This window comes from Rhinopithecus bieti, unplaced genomic scaffold (genome assembly GCF_001698545.2).
Source record: "Rhinopithecus bieti isolate Rb0 unplaced genomic scaffold, ASM169854v2 scaffold_23405, whole genome shotgun sequence".
In the NCBI taxonomy this organism is placed as follows: Eukaryota; Metazoa; Chordata; class Mammalia; order Primates; family Cercopithecidae; genus Rhinopithecus; species Rhinopithecus bieti.
In genome coordinates, this window is record NW_016811519.1 from 2789099 (window position 1) to 2805877 (window position 16779).

The 16779-nt window shown below is 38.1% G+C and overlaps 1 protein-coding gene across 1 annotated transcript in view; it reads right to left on the reverse strand.

Moving 5' to 3' along the window:
* The window catches only part of CFAP54 (cilia and flagella associated protein 54), a 374000-nt gene that overhangs the window by 179930 nt on the left and 177291 nt on the right, over positions 1-16779 (reverse strand). Inside the window, 7 exon segments of the mRNA XM_017893969.1 lie at positions 1756-1842; positions 4246-4428; positions 6561-6627; positions 10305-10514; positions 10815-10902; positions 13218-13412; positions 16096-16248. Coding sequence (XP_017749458.1) covers positions 1756-1842; positions 4246-4428; positions 6561-6627; positions 10305-10514; positions 10815-10902; positions 13218-13412; positions 16096-16248 — 983 coding nt within the window.

Below are 16779 nucleotides of genomic sequence, written 5' to 3' on the forward strand. Positions count from 1 at the left end.
AGAGAAAAGTTACATTCAGTTTCTTTTAAAAGTGTTGGAATTCAAAAGCAATAGAACTCATAAGAGTTCAGTAACTCAGAGAGGGTGATTCAGAAATTTTCATGATCAGTAACAAATTATTTATTCCCAGGTTAAAATCATTAATAATCAGCACCAGAATTCTTCATTTCTTTACTTAGAAATAGCATGCCACAAACTATTTAGGTCTGAAAATATAGGCCCCAGGGCAGGGTTTAGACACGAAGAGAAATTCAAATGGAAGTCTAATTTTCCCTTATTAGAAAATGGGAGAAATTTGGCAACAAAAGGCAGAGAGTATTTCCACAAAAGCAGAAGTATAAATTAAGCCAGTGGTGTATTGGAGCCCACTCACTCCAACTTGCAAGAGCTGATCGTGCACATCTTGTCCCTGATTCCATCATTAGTGATGTCTAGTCGGTAGCTTGAAGTCAGACATAGAGGGAGTATTCACACCATGGATGGAAATTGAAAATGCCACAAATGAAAATTTTGAGGTGTTTTTTTGTTTTTTGTTTTTTTTTTGAGATGGAGTCTCACCTGTAGCCCAGGCTGGAGTGCAGTGGTGTGATCTCAGCTCACTGCAACCTCCGCCTTCTGGTTTCAGCGATTCTCCTGCCTCACCCTCCAGAGTAGCTGGGATTTCAGGTGCCCGCCACCACACACAGCTAATTTTTTTTTATCTTTAGTAGAGATGGGGTTTCGTCACGTTGGCCAGGCTGGTCTCGAACTCCTGACCTGGAGATCCATCCGCCTTGGCCTCCCAAAGTGCTGGGATTACAGGCATGAGACATCACGCCTGGCTTTGAGGTTTATTTTTTTAGCCAATTGTGACGTTTACCAGCCCATAGCTGATTGCTCCATTCAGTAGGTGGCAAAAGCATGAGATGATGGCCAAGAAAGATTTTAAGCTCAAGAAAGCCAAATGTTCTATCTTCAATTGTTTGTTTTGCCTCAACTTAAATTTCTGTCTTCCTAATTTTTAGTAAAGTCCACTATAGAAAAAAGCGTGAATACACATTGTGTGTGTGTGTGTCTGTGTGTGCGCGGGTGTGTGTAAAATATAAAATAGGGTTGAACTCCATATTACAGTTGAGGAGGTACAGAACTGGGAGCAAATTTGCTGGATATTGAGATGATCCATGTACAAAACAAATTCAACAAAAGTGGGAGCAGGCAACATGAGTGATTAGGAAAGAGAACAGAGAGCATAAGGTGCTTCCCATCCCATGTGGTGTTCAAGTCAATCAATTGCACATGCATCTCAAAAGCAGAGAACCTTAACTGACTTCTGGATTACAGGATTTTTTGTAATTTAGCATCTATCTGATCTTGTTAATTCAATTACCTCTTCATTGAAAAATTCTTGTGTACCATGATATCCATAAAGGTTCTTAGGAATACATTCACAGAAGCTTCAGAAAACTGGTTCAGTTGGTCTTCACCAGGAAGCCAGTCTCTCAGAAGTGGCAATTTCCAGGTCAATTGGTGTTGGGTGAACCTTATTTCCATGTGCAGCTGTTCCTCACTTTACTGTGGTCCAAGCATAAAATAATCTATACCTTTCTAACTGGCTCTTTCTCATACTTTATTATAATAATGGCTAAGTCATTTCTTATATCAGTGTAATGCCATATTATTATCAACTTGTTAATATAAGTCCTAGAATCAAATTAATACATGACAATATCTTTAAGAGTTCAAGAATATCAAATGTCTTAAAAGCTTGTAACATACCTTGAGGATTCTTGCTTCTAGACTTCTGATTATGTCTTGACAAATTCCAGAAACAAAATATTGATACAATGCAAGGAGAGGAAGAACCTGTGAGGAGAAAAACACTCATTTCAAAATATATTTTATCAAACTAATAACCTAATAATCAAATTTAGCCAAATATTAAATATAGGATATGTTATATATTGATTTACTTTCCATGCTAGGAAACTATACTGTTGAAAATAAGTGAAATAATCTATCTAGCACATGCTTCATAAGTTTATCGGAACTTTAAGGTGCTATCAGAGACTTACAGTTCCCAGTAGATGCCATTTGGTACCCCAAATCTAGGTTGCACATCTCTTTAAGCAGGAAGAGGTAAAAATCCAATCAATTATCTTCCTTGAAAACAATTAACTCAACATAAATATACTAATCACTGTGGCCTGTGGAAAAATTCTAGCAAATGAGCTACCAAATAAATGCAAAATTTAAAGCAAAGGAACTCAATCTCTGCCCCCAACTGGATCCTACTTGCTCATTTTAATGCCAGTTGCTTTTTGTCTTCAATTAGAATTTTTCTATCAACAAAAAATATTTATAACATGCCTATTATGTGTTAGGCACTGTTGAATGAGAACAAAATCTAACAAATCCCTGCCTTCGTATAGCATATATTCTACCGATTAAAACCCAAGCTTACTCTTCACATAATATTTTTATTTTCCTAGAATTCACCCCAAAGTTCAGTTGCTCTTGAAGTCCCATGGATATATGTGAAGGCTTATAGACCATCAGTATTTCAAATGGCCCAACCACAATCCATCCAGAGAAAGATGTGGAGAAGACAGTTTTGCCTAACATTGGAACAGCTCCTGACCTCAAATCAAACCTTAAGCTCAGTTCCTGCAACTGTAGCCTTCCCTGCCAAAGGAAGATGGAGTGGAAGGAAGATTGTGAACCCCATTACTTAGCAAACTATTTCCCATAGCTCCATAGCTCTGGGTCACATAGCAAATTTTATATTCCACAGAAGTCCCTTAGCCACTGGGCTTCTTCTGGAGAAGTTAATGTAATACAAAATAGAAATTGTTTACTTCTTGCAATTTCAGCTGGGGAACCTCTAATTGTCAGGTAACTGGCAGCTGCTAATAGCAACAGCTTTTTTTTAAAGGATTAGAACTGGTCTTAAATGATTTCAAACATAAAACATTTTTCTATAACTATGCCTAACAAACATAACACAATACCTTTTTCCACAATTAATGCAGCACAAAACATTAAGAGTTGGCGATTACCTTTGAGATTTAGTTTCTTTTCTTTAGTGAGAAATAAAACACACCATTTTATTGCTGCCAATTGCTCAATTATTCAGAAAAACATTCTCAATTTCTTCAGCTTTAGAGAAAAAAAAAATCTCATTTCTTTTCCAGCACAGTGATATGTATTATATATGAATATGACTAGGTAGCTAAAGGTTACCCAGGGGATAGAACTATTTCTTCAGCCCAGAAATGAATCCCTTTAACAGTGAGAGGGGCACTATTTTGTTATTTTTTAAAAATAAACAATTTCTCACCAAGTCCACCAAGTGTTAAATGCACTTATCAATCTGTTTACTTTAATACATGGTTTTATAAGCTAACAATTCATATCAGGGGAAAATAAATATTTTAAATATAAAGACAGAGTTGAATTTAGAAGGATAAATATACCAAGAGAATAGAAAACAATATATGGGAGAAAAAGTAAGTAGGTATGAAAATCACGGAGGAAAGGGAAAGAAGCAGAAAAAAGAAAGAATAGATATAAAGAAGCAAACAAAGGGAAAAAAGAGATGTGAAAAAATAGAGGAAAGAACATAAAGAAAGTAAAAAGACAAAATAATGGAGGAAAATATAAAATGGCCAACAATTCTAATAGAACATATTAATTTTTTAATGCAACCAGCTTCAAATGTATGACATATACTGCGATTTCTTTCCCCAAAGGAGAGGAGAGCTGTATTTGGATTTTTTTATTTTCTAGGACATTAAGAAATGTCTGTCTTTTATCTCATGCTTAGAATCTGTTTTCCTCTTAGATGCACCATTGACAGAGAAAAGATAAGAGACATAAAGATAAACTTATCTCAATAAAGAAACACTCTCACAGTTTTGGGATTGATATAACCTGAACAACTTAATGCAGTGGCTTACAAATACACTAGATTTTCGTGTTTGAGATCAGTGATTCATTGTGATTGATTTCACCAACTATCTTAAGAAAAAAATATAAAGTAACACAGTAAAAGGAGAAAAAAACAGTCTGCTTTTGTATCCAAAATGACAAGAAAGAATATTAATTAATACATTTTAGTTTGAAGTGTAATTAAGAATCCTACATATGCAGAGTTTAAAAGTTAAACAGTAACTGACCAAAAGAATATTAGCAAAATTTGAAAAGTATGAGGTAAGTGGAGCAAAATATCCCAGTGATACATATTTTTTAATTTTACAAACTACTTACTATTAGATTTTGCCTAACAAAGTGCAGTTCACGTATAATGTAATACAGACTTGCAATTACAGAGCAAATGTCAGCCCTGTATCTATCTGAAAAGAGTTCGATGCCTGGGAGAAGCTGAGTGATTTCATATTGAGCATAGCAACGTTCAGCTTTGGGATGTGGAAGTGTGGTTCTAAGCAAACCCTGAAAATGAAAAAAAAGTGAAATATAAAGAGCTATAGATTGCATTTTCAATAATGAAACAAAAAAAGACAAATACATGTAGTGCTTTATAAAATGCTTAGTATATACCTAGCACACTGTACTTTGTAATAAATGGTACTTATCATTTATATTATCATCATTACAGGTTCCAAATGCTTTTATCACTCCAGATGGGCTTTTTAAATTCCATGGTAGTTGGATACCTCTTATTTTCAAAGAAATTATCATTATATTAAATTATCTTTTGTTGAGGGTCAATGTTATGTTAAGTACTGCCGGTAAGTTCTTTATAAACACATCTCATTTAATGTTATTTTAACCTGCTCTTAGAAGGGAGGATTATATCACAAATGATATAATTGAGGCTTAAACAATTTATCTGAAGTCACACAGCTAACAATGGCAGAAAGGAGATTCAAAGTCATGTCTATTTAGCTAAAAAAAAAAAAAAAACTATGTTCTTTCCACTATACCAAGCTATAAGTAGAGGAAATGACTACTTGTTTCAGAAGTCTCAATCACGCAGAGGTAATTCTAAACTTCTAACTGCTTAAATGAAAAGACTATTGTTATAATTTGACCAATAGTTTTTGGTAATTTATGTAACCAACATTACACTAGATGTTGGGGAGACAAGATGAATATGTAAAACCACATTTTTCATTTAAGGGTGCTTCTTTTGTTATTTTAACAATTAAAATTTCTTAATGACAAACGCATTATGAAATTATTTTAATGTATATATCAGAAAGAATTTCAATCCAATGGCTTATTAAGGTCATGAGATATCCTACTCTAAAATACTTTGTAGTTGTCGAAATTTTACTATTATACATTTGTTTTAAAATCATAAAAGAATTAATAGGCTTTTAAGATAAATCCCACCAGCTAATTTTTATTTTAGGTATAGTATTACTAAGAAATAATACACACATTATTGTCCACATTAAGCAAAAAGTTAAATATTTGTTAAAACACATACTTTCTAAAACATAAACAGCATTATCTTCAAGAACAAGGAGTATCAGAAAGTAAAGAATGCGATGTAAGAAGTCAGAGTTGGGTCATTTCCTTTATACCTTTGCCTCTTGTACTTCTTCCCTTTGAAGCCCAGACAAGAGGTATAAGGAACATAAGAAAATTGAAAAGTCTGGCCTTACATTCAGAGAAGCCCTTCCTGAAGAACTCACTTATTTAGATTTCATAAGCTATGAGACTTCTCTGATACACAGAACAAGAGTGCCCATCCTTCCAAGTAAATAGAACCTTTAGTAGATTGCAAAGGTCCCTGGTTACATTTTGGAATTTCAAAATGTCTTGTATTTCAGATAAAAGCTCCTTTCTTCTTCAGTGAAGTAAAACCAAAATTCTGAGAACTGCAAGAACACCTCTCCTGTAGTCTTCAAGTTATTTCTCACCTTCATCATAAGATAGATTTTATATCATATAACCAAGCAAAACTGAATTTAGAGATGAGGTAACCTAAGGCAACTATTGAAGTCAAACAGACTGGCTTCATACAGATTACTAGTAACATGATCTTCCTAATGACAGAAGACTCAGTTTCCCCATCTGTAAAATTCCTTCTTCTGTAGTGTAAAGGAGAAAACTGACTCTGTTAAATATTAAAGGTGGGCCAGGCACGGTGCCTCACACCTGTAATCCCAGCACTTGGGGAGGCCAAGGTGGGTGGATCACCTGAGGTCAGGAGTTCAAGACCAGCCTGGTCAACATGGTAAAACCCTAGCTCTACTAAAAATACAAGAAATTAGCTGGGTGTGGTGGTACGTGCCTGTAGTCCCAGCCACTTGGGAGGCTGAGGCACACGAATCGCTTGAACCTGGGAGGCAGAGGTCGCAGTGAGCTGAGATTGCACCACTGCACTCCAGCTTGGGCGACAGAGTGAGATTCCATCTCATAAAAAAGAAAAAAAGAAATTAAAGGTGAAGGTCTCACAGGGGTTCAGCGAGCAAGAGAAAGATGGGCTTGTGATATTTAATCAAGATTCATGCTATTTTGCTACCTGAGTTTTCTGAATATGATAAACTTTTTTTACTGATCCAATGAATGGTCGTGCTACCATGGAAAAACATACATAAATAAAGCGTTACCTGAAAGAGTAATGCAGACAAAATGCAACAGTCAGTTTTCTTTTCAACATTCAATGACTTAATAAATCTAAGTAAGTATAAGAAAAATAAACTGATTAGTGGAAATTTTCCAAAAACATTTTGATATAAATACGTCTTTACATACATATTTAGAACACAAAATGTATAAGAAAAAATATACATATAAATATATAAGAAAATAAAACGAAAATACATTAAAGAAGATAAAAAAAATCCCCTGTAATCCTACCGCCTAAACATGATTACTAGTAACATTTTAGTCTATTTCCTTATATATATTTTTTCTGTATATAACTATACACACAGAGAAACACATACATACACATTAAGAGTAGAATTAGGCAATACATACGACTTTATAAACAAATTTTTCATTCACAGACATAACGGACTATATCATTATTCTAAAGAACTTTAATGCTTTATCATACAGATGTGCCATAACATAAAAATATGAATCTCCACTTTGGCGTTTTCCAATGCTGAGGTAAACATTGTTATGCCTACACTTTTGGGCACTTATCCTGTCGGTTCCACTGAATGAAAACCTGGAAGTGAAAGCTTTTGGTAAAAGAGGGTGCACAGTAAAGGCTTTTGATGAGTGCGGTTAAATAATTCCACCTGAAGACTGAAGCACTGTATTTTCTCTCTAGCTGTTTATTATGGAGCCATTCACAACATTAAGTATCTCCACCAAACATTAATGTCTCTCCATTTACAACTCTTTCATTTTATGTCCCTTACAAGAAGAGTTTGAGTTTTCTATATATGAGTCTTAAAATTCACATTTGCAACTACAAACCACATTACCTTCTCCTAAGTCTTTCTTAGATAAAACCAGTCAGGTTCACTACATTAATAACAATGTCTACCTCAGTTCAGCTTCACTGTGTGGATCTTCAAGTGTGGTATTTTACAGGGGGGAGAAGAGTTTCCTCTACTCAGGGAGTCTAGGAAAACATCTAAAGCCCCTGTAGAATGACATCTCCTATGACAGTCAGACTTCCAGCTGGGAAACCAGGAAATGACTTTCTGTTTGTTGAAAATCACTAGGTAATAACTTCAGAAGCTCAGAGAAGCGGAGGTGCCCTCTGGCAGGAAGGCTGTAGCTGTTCCTTTCCAAGCTGTTCCTTTCCTTGGCTTTTCCATTCCCAATTGCCAAGCTTCACTAAGTCATAAGCTCAAACTTTGTTTCGGGAGACAAAGAGACAGAGAGAGAGAGAGAGAGAGAGAGAGAGAGAGAGAGAGAGAGAGAGAGAGTTCTATCCCAGGAGCACAAAAAAAAACTTGACAGAGGTCTAAATCTTTGACATTTAATACTTTTAAAGCAGTACTTTCTTACTTCCCCGACTGAAGATGCGAATCTGAAAGCAATGTGATCACTCCCTAGGAACAGTTAAGTGTTTTAAGTGTGCTCTATAGCTTAAAACACTATGCAGGTTGTTGCTCACCACCTCCGATAGGTCAGCTAAAGAAGTAACTGGAGAGGTGAAAGAAACCTATACCTCTAATCCCTCCATACTTTTCAAATTACTCATGTTAATCAGAAATTTGAAATACTGAAGATATTTGTGAGTGCTAGCTATGCATAAGCCATTGTTAAAGACATTCACATGTGTGATGTGTGGTAGGCTAAATAATGGTCCCCCAAAGATATTCATGACCTTATCTCCAGAACCTATGAATATGTGACCTTATAGGGCAACAAAGACTTTGCAGATGTGATTAAATTAAGGCCACTGAGATAGGGAAGATTATCCTGGATTGTCACAATGGCCTTTATAAGAGAAAGGCAGGAGGGTCAGAGACAGAGAAGGAGATGTGAATATGGAAGATGTGAGAGACAGACAGAGAGGGGCAGGTGTGGGGGAAAGATGCTAAGCTGTTGGTCTTAAAGATAGAAGGTGGGGTCATGGACCAAGGAATGCAGGAGGCCTCAAGAAGCTGGAAAAGATAAGGAATCAGCTTCTCCCCAAGAGCCTCCAGAGGAAGCACAGCCCTGCTGACACACTAATTTTATGATTTCTGAACTCTATAACTGTAAAAGAATAAATCTGTTTTGTTTTAAGCCACTAGGTTTAGGGTAATTTGTTACAGCAGCAAAAAAGGACAGTAATACAGTATGTATTATGGGCTAAATTGTGTCCCCTAGAAATTCATATGTTGAAGTCCTAACTCTTAGTGATATAGTTTGAATATACATCCCCACCAAATCTCATGCTAAACTGTAATCCCCAGTATTGGAGGTGGGGCCTGGCAGGAGGTGGTAGGATCACGGTGGTGGATCCCACATGAACGGCTTAGTGCCATCTCCTTGGTGATGAGTGAGTTCACATCACATCTGGTTGTTTAAAAAGTGTGGCACCTCCCACTCTCTCTCGCTCCCATTCTTGCCATGTGAGATGTGGGCTCCCATATTCAAATATGGCCTTCTGTCATAATTGAAAGCATCCTGAGGCCTCTCCAGAAACCTAGCAGATGCTGATACCATGCTCTCTGTACAGCCTGCAGAATCAAGAACCAATCAAACCTCTTTTCTTTATAAATTACTCAGTCTTGGGTATTTCTTTGTAGCAAAGCAAGAACAGCCTAACATACCCAGTAACCTCAGATTGTGACCATGCTTGGAGACAGGGCATTGAAAGAGGTAAGTAACTAAGTTAAAATGAGGCCACAGAGTTGGGCCCTAATCCAATATGACTGGTATCCTTATAAGAAGAGGAGATTAGGACATTGACAGGCCGAGGACAGACCACATGTGGACATAGTGGTCTTTCTACAAGCCAAGAAGAGAGGCTTCAGAAGAAACCGATTAACAAACACTTTGTTCTCCAACTTCTAGCCTTCAGAATCATGAGATAACGAAGTTATGCTGTTTAAGCCACCCAGTCTGTGGTACTTTGTTATGACAGCCTAAAAACTGATACAGTATGGCATGTAATTTTTACCACCTTGGCTTAGAGATAAGGACACTGAGTCTCAGAAGGAATGTGAAACTTGTTGAAAGTAACGGATTTCTAGTACACTTTCGGATGAGGCCCATGCCTGACTGCCTCTACACTGTTTTCCTGCTCTCTTACCAATTGCTCATTAATTTGACCACTCAAAAAGTCATTGTTGAGCCAGACGCCATGGCTCACGCCTGTAATCCCAGCACTTCGGGAAGCTGAGGTGGGCAGACCATCGGAATTCATGAGTTCCAGACCAGCCTGGCCAACGTGGTGAAATCCTGTCTCTACTAAAATTACAAAAGAATTAGCTGGGCATGGTGGTGGGCGCCTGTAATCCCAGCTACTCAGGAGGCTGAGGCAGGAGAATCTCTTGAACCCAGGAGACGGAGGTTGCAGTGAGCCGAGATCAAGCCACTACACTCCAGTCAGGGTGACAGAGTGAGACTCCGTCTCAAAAAAAAAACCAAACAACAAAAAAACCAAATAGTTATTGAATGCGTATCTGGAACCTGGGATCCATGAGTAAGCAAAGCAAACACCTGGGCCCAGGTGGCACTGCTATTTTGGGGCAAGAGTTGTGTTACAGGAAAAGGAGATAATCATAAGCAATAAACATCACAAATAAGTAAATAAACTGTAAGGCCCTTTATGATATGGATATAACCTCCCAGAAATCCAGTGTGCATGAGGCACTGCATTTTGCATGGCACAGGGGGGCACCCTGCAAGGAAGCTGTTAGCTAGTATGCGGATCCTTCCATCCTCACACTCACTGTGCTATCTTTGCTGATATGACTGCTCCTTGTAAACACCCCCAGATGCCAACTCTTGACAGAAACTCCTCACTGTAGTCTTTGAAACCCAGAGGTGAATGGTTGTTGGTGACAATGGTGAGCGAGGAGCCAAATTCTTTCCATGTGTGCAGCACGTCTGGTTTTCTGAATATGTCATCAAGAGCTTGACACCAACACTTAAAAGCAGCCCTAAAACAGAGACAAAGCATCAAGCAGTACGTTTTCTGAGACCCATTATTAAATCTATCTTCCAGAAGGGAAAGCAAGTACACCGAAGCAACATCAATTAACATATGTATAACTATATATACATTCACTGTTCTTAATGGTTTCTCTCAGGTAGCATTTGATGAATAAAATGTAGCAATGAAGTATTGTTGAAGAACTAAAATTTATGAATGACGATGTTTTTTCATAATCATTGAAAACTTCTTCAAACAAGAAAATAAAAAACTTTTGCCCTTGTTCTACAGACTTCTAAAAATCTACCTTTTCTTTTCTGCGAAGATGAGAAGACTTCCAAGTGAATGCAACGCCTGAACTTTAAGACTTCTTTGATTGCTGGCTTGGAGAACATCTATATTTTTAATCAAGTAAAAGAACAAATGTCAGTTCCTAGAAAAATATTTTCTTTATATTTGCAAGAATATTTTAAACTGCACTATTCCTTATCTGTGTAGATTGCAGTAAGCAAACTCCAAGTTAACAGCGCCTTCAAATGTCACACAATATATATACACAGAGAGCAAGCAAATGTTCTATTTGATTACAGAATGAAAGACTGGCTCTAACAGATAGTAATAATGGGGCCTCTTGGAGAATAAAAGTCATACAGGTAGAGACAGGAGAAGAGAAAATTAGAAATGGCATGTAAGGGAAAATGGCTGGGTATGTATAGGAATGATGGGCATGACTGGCGTATGGTTTTCTGGAGAGGGCGAACTGAGTCTGAAGTGGGAGGCAGTGGTCAGACTGAGGGCCTCTGACTGCAGCTTGGAGAAAAGTGGATGTTATCCTATAGCAGATGGGAAGGGTCAAAGGGTTTGTTTTTAGCAGACATGTGACAAAATCATCACATATCAGATTTCTCCTTTTACCTGAAGGCAGAAAATATCTTTAATATCACCTAATTGGACCAGCAAGGTGCTCATGCCTATAATCCCAGCACTTTGGGAGGCCAAACCAGGCAGATCACCTGAGGTCAGGAGTTTGAGACCAGCCTGGTCAACATGGTGAAACCCTGTCTCTACTAAACATATAAAAATTACCCAGGTGTGGTGGCACACGCCTGTAATCCCAGCTACTCAGGAGGCTGAGGCAAGAGAATTGCTTGAACCCAGGAGGTGAAGGTTGCAGTGAGCCAAGATCACGCCACTGTACTCCAGACTGGGCAACACAGTGAGACTCCATCTCAATCAAAACAAAAAAAAAAATCACATACTTTTTTTTTTTCTAGTGAATGCATCCATTCTGGGATGTGTAGCCAAAAACCCCAACCAACATGGCAGTGGTTTCTAATGAGGACAATACTGTCCCCTAGAGGATATTTCAGAAATGTGAGAAAGGGTTTTGTTAGATGTCACAATGGGGGCATCTTTTGGTAACTCATAGGTTAAGACCAAAGATGTCAGATGGCCTGCAAGGCACAGAAACTTCCCCTACAGTGAAGGAAAAGATGAGAAGCCTGTTCATAACTATCTGAATCTCACATCGAACTTTGTTTTCCACATAAAAAGCGTATTTCTGCATGATTTCTAAATGTCCATGATTTCTAAATTTTCCAGACATTGCAATCACTGTAGTACTTTGTTTTGCTCAGGACTTTACCAAGATTTATTTGCCAGTTTAGAAAATGTCACAAAACTTAACCATGTTGATAGTATTTGAGTCACCAATACAACATACTTGTCTCTGTCTGCATACGCAGCTGTCACATTCATGGTGATTCCATATCCAGGATATAAGCATCTGATTATTTCTTTACAGCTTCTAATGCCTGAGCATTTACATACCAACAAACTGATTCTTTTATGATAAAGTGAAGCTATTTCTCCCCTATTTTTATATTTAGAGCTTCATAATAATTTTTTTCAAAATAATGTGTATAAGAATATATTAAACATAAATTTTATTTGAGGAAGTAAAGGTGGCATCATAAAATGTCTGTTAGAAAGAAAGAGGACATTGGGTCTATTGTATGGGTTGGAAATATACTACGGAAGCTGTAGAAAAGCCAAATCAAGGGAAAGACAAGGCAAATGGAATTAGCTGGGACTAGAAAAAAAGAACATCGTCTCCATCCCCACAAGGGGCTCACAGCTCCAATGAAAGAGGAATAAACAGAAGGGTGGCCTAGAATTTCACAATGGTGATGGCCAAGCTAAGAAAATGGGTAAAGGGAGGAGGCTCGAAGCTTCTTCTGTCTCCAGGCTGTTCTGTCACTGCTGCAGGGGTATAGGTTCTTTTCTTTTAAAGGTAAGATTTCAGGACCAGATGCAATCTCAGCATTAATGTAGAAGATCATATAGAAAATGGAGACATAGCCAGGTACAGTGACTCACTCCTGTACCAATATTTCGGGAGGCTGAGGCAGGCTTATAGCTTGAAACCAACAGTTCGAGATCAGTCTGGGCAACATGGCGAAACTCTATCTCTACAAAAAATATGAAAATTAGTCAGGTGTGGTGGTGTGAGCCTGCGGTCCCAGCTGCTCGGGAGACTGAAGTGGGAGGGGATAGATTGAGCCCCGAAGGCTGAGGCTGCAGTGAGCTGTGATAGCACCACTGCACTCCAGCCTGGATGACAAAATGAGACCTCGTCTCAAAAAAACAAAACAAAACAAAACAAAACAAAAAAATTAAAGAAAATGAATACATAATGGCTAATTCTTACCAATAGTTTGATGATAAGAAGAAATTACAAGTCCAAGTTGTGAATATGGAAGTTTGCTTTTCTCCACGGAACTAAAAACTCTAAAGTGCTCCTGAGAAAGGTCAGGGGGTATTGACATATGCATCTCCTCTGTCCCCAGGCAAAATTCCACCTTTCCAGAAGTACCTTTTGAATTGTTTATTCCTCCTCTCTCTCCTATATTCATGAAAAAATAAGAAGAAATAAATTTAAAATGTAGAAAGAAGGGAAGTTGGGAGGGAAGGTAGAGAAAATGGAAAGCAAAAAGAAAGGAAATATTTTGTATAGAGCTGAGACATTTTTGTAGTTTGAGGGACACTATGTCCTTAAACTTAGTATCCAGGATCATATCTAAAGATCCTAGGTATGTGTGGAGAGGCTCCATGTCTGCCTTATTTCATCAAAAGCACTACAGAGGGGCCAGGCACAGTGGCTCATGCCTATAATCCCAGCACTTTGGGAGGCCGAGGCAGGTAGATGACCTGAGGTCAGGAGTTCAAGATCAGCCTGACCAACATAGTGAAGCCTCATCTCTACTAAAAATAAATTAGCCGAGCATGGTGGTGCATGTCTGTAATCCCAGCTACTCTGGAGGCTGAGGCAGGAGAACTGCTTAAACCCAGAAGGCAGAGGTTGCAGTGAGCCGAGATCGCCCCATTGCACCCCAGCCTGGGAAACAGAGCAAGACTCCATCTCAAAAAAAAAAAAAAAAAATCGCGCTACAGAGGACGGTCAGCCAGAAAGCAAATATTGAGATAATGCATTGCTCTTGGGGACTGGTGGAAGTTGCATAGTCTGAGTTTGCCTTTTTTAAATAGCTTCCAACAGTAAGGTGTTAGAGTGCCTCTGGGGCAGAAACCTCTGGGATAGAAGCAACACACGGGCAGTTCTGGCATGAGACCAAAAAAAAAAAGAAAAAACTTNGCAGGAGAACTGCTTAAACCCAGAAGGCAGAGGTTGCAGTGAGCCGAGATCGCCCCATTGCACCCCAGCCTGGGAAACAGAGCAAGACTCCATCTCAAAAAAAAAAAAAAAAAAAAAAAAATCGCGCTACAGAGGACGGTCAGCCAGAAAGCAAATATTGAGATAATGCATTGCTCTTGGGGGACTGGTGGAAGTTGCATAGTCTGAGTTTGCCTTTTTTAAATAGCTTCCAACAGTAAGGTGTTAGAGTGCCTCTGGGGCAGAAACCTCTGGGATAGAAGCAACACACGGGCAGTTCTGGCATGAGACCAAAAAAAAAAAGAAAAAACTTGTCTCTTTATAAGATCAGAGAACACATGGGAAAAAAAAATCTATATTCTAGGGGAAGCAGTTAAAAGTAATAGAGAAAGAAGCTAGTATAGATTTTGAAGTCTACAGCCTGAGGACTAGAGATAAACTACTGAAAATATTTTGGTACCAGGTGAGATTCAGAGTGAGTTGGTGTAAACCATTCCTAGGAATTGTATTTGCCTTTTTATTTATGCCCTTACCCACTTTTTTTTTTGTTGGGCAGGGGGGTGCGTTTCTGTTTTGCTTTCTTTTGTTTTGAGATAGTCTCGCTTTGTTACCAGGCTGGAGTGCACTAGCACAATCTCAGCTCACTGCAACCTCTGCCTCCCTGGTTCAAGCGATTCTCATGCCTCAGCCTCCCGAGTAGCTGGAATTACAGGTGCACACCACCACACCTGGCTAATTTTTGTATTTTTAGTAGAAACAGGGTTTCACTATGTTGGCCAGGCTGGTCTCGAACTCCTGACCTCAAATGATCTGCCCTCCTTGGCCTCCCAAAGTGCTGGGATTACAGGCGTGAGCCATGGCGCCCAGCCAGTCTTACCCACTGTTAATGTATGGAGCAATTAAAAGAAGCCAAACAGGATATGGAAAGCTAATTTAACATAATGTGAGTCTGCAGACAATATAACCAAAAACTATGGATACATATCATAGAAAGTGTGGGGGGTGGGCAACAATAACAGACAAATAAATATGTAAATAAATAAAACTCTGCCTGTGGTTGTAAAAAAAAATTGGTCAAATTTCTAAAAGATCATTTCAGTGGAAATTAGCATTTTAATTAAGTAGAAGTCTAAATCTATTTTTAATAACTTTATACTATTTTACATGTATTTGTCTATTATTTAAATGTATTCTTATTATTCTGACCAATTTGAATAGTGAGAATCATAAATATAAAATAGGATTTTTAAAAATTTTAAATAACTTAAGAATAGATAGTTCAGGATTCTTCCAGCCTAAATTTGAATGTACTCTTCTCTGAGGTTACCATTTAATCACTCAAAGCCAGCTTTGCTTGAATTCACAAGCAGATAGATGTTAAAAGAGAAAACAAATAAATGCAATGCAACCAACAATAGTGAATATCTTACTTTAAGCTAAAATAAAACCCCTAAGATCAAAATCTATAGTATTAATAAGAAATCTTGTTGATGCTTGTTTTAAAAGGTATCCATTTCTTTGCCACTGATAAAGTAGTGTTTTGGTAAAAGGTTCTAGTTAACTCAGTATGATTCAATCCATCTACTCATAAAGTAAAACAAGACTATAGTGCCACACCTTCAAAGAAAACTGTAAGAAGAACATAAATGTACAGAGTCTAAAATTAATGAATATTGTCATATCTACTGCACTCAAGAGAGTTTGCTAATTTCACAGAAAGCATAAAAGTAAGTGAGTGAGAAAGCACATTGGTTAAAGTATAAGACAGAGACTAGATCCACTAGACAAGAGGAAAGTGAAAGGCATCAGGGAGTGTTGCATGTACATGGGGGGAAGAACGAGAGGGCAGAAGAGGGATATCCGCAGGGTGGTCACCCCACATAAAGAAAGATTCAGAGATACAGAACGTGCATTTTACCTTGTGTCTGTGCAAGAAATAATGAAAGCAACTTTCTGCTGTGTCGCATTGATCTGTTATGGTATTTGGATTTTTCCAGTGTCTCTCTAAAACACCTCAAGGTGTCTGTCACGTCCACGGGCACGCAGACAAGCGCTTTAGCTCGGCTGTATTCTGAAAGGAAAGAAAAGAGGAACGCTGGGGATGAAATGCTGCACCAAGCCAAGGTAACAGCCAGTAAGTTTCGAATTCAGAGAATTTCTTGGTCCCAACCTAAAGCCGCTAAATTCAAAGCCCCCGGATCTGCAGCAGGTGTTTCAACATTAGGATCAATTTTTTTTCTTTTTGTATACTTGAAGGTCCTTTAAAAAAAAAAACTTGGAAAACTTTTGATTCCTATGAAATGCAAATAACTTTAGATCTTGCCAATTTTCCCCATGAAGCCTCCTTCTTTTTCTTTTGCTGATCATAAAAAATGAAATATTCTACTCCTTTTCAGCAGCCTCTTCAAAGCAAAGGTGTCTTGGGAAAGAGACGAAAAGAAGAAACAAAGAAAGGAAGAAATAAAGTTGCTTGGAGATGGGCATCCGCTCTCTGAAGGGAAGGAAAAGACAGGTTCCTAATACTGGAAGGTGCAGAGGAAAGGAAGAGGGGGACCCAGGAGTGGGTATAGAACTAACTGTCCTGAAAAGTGCCCAGAAAGGG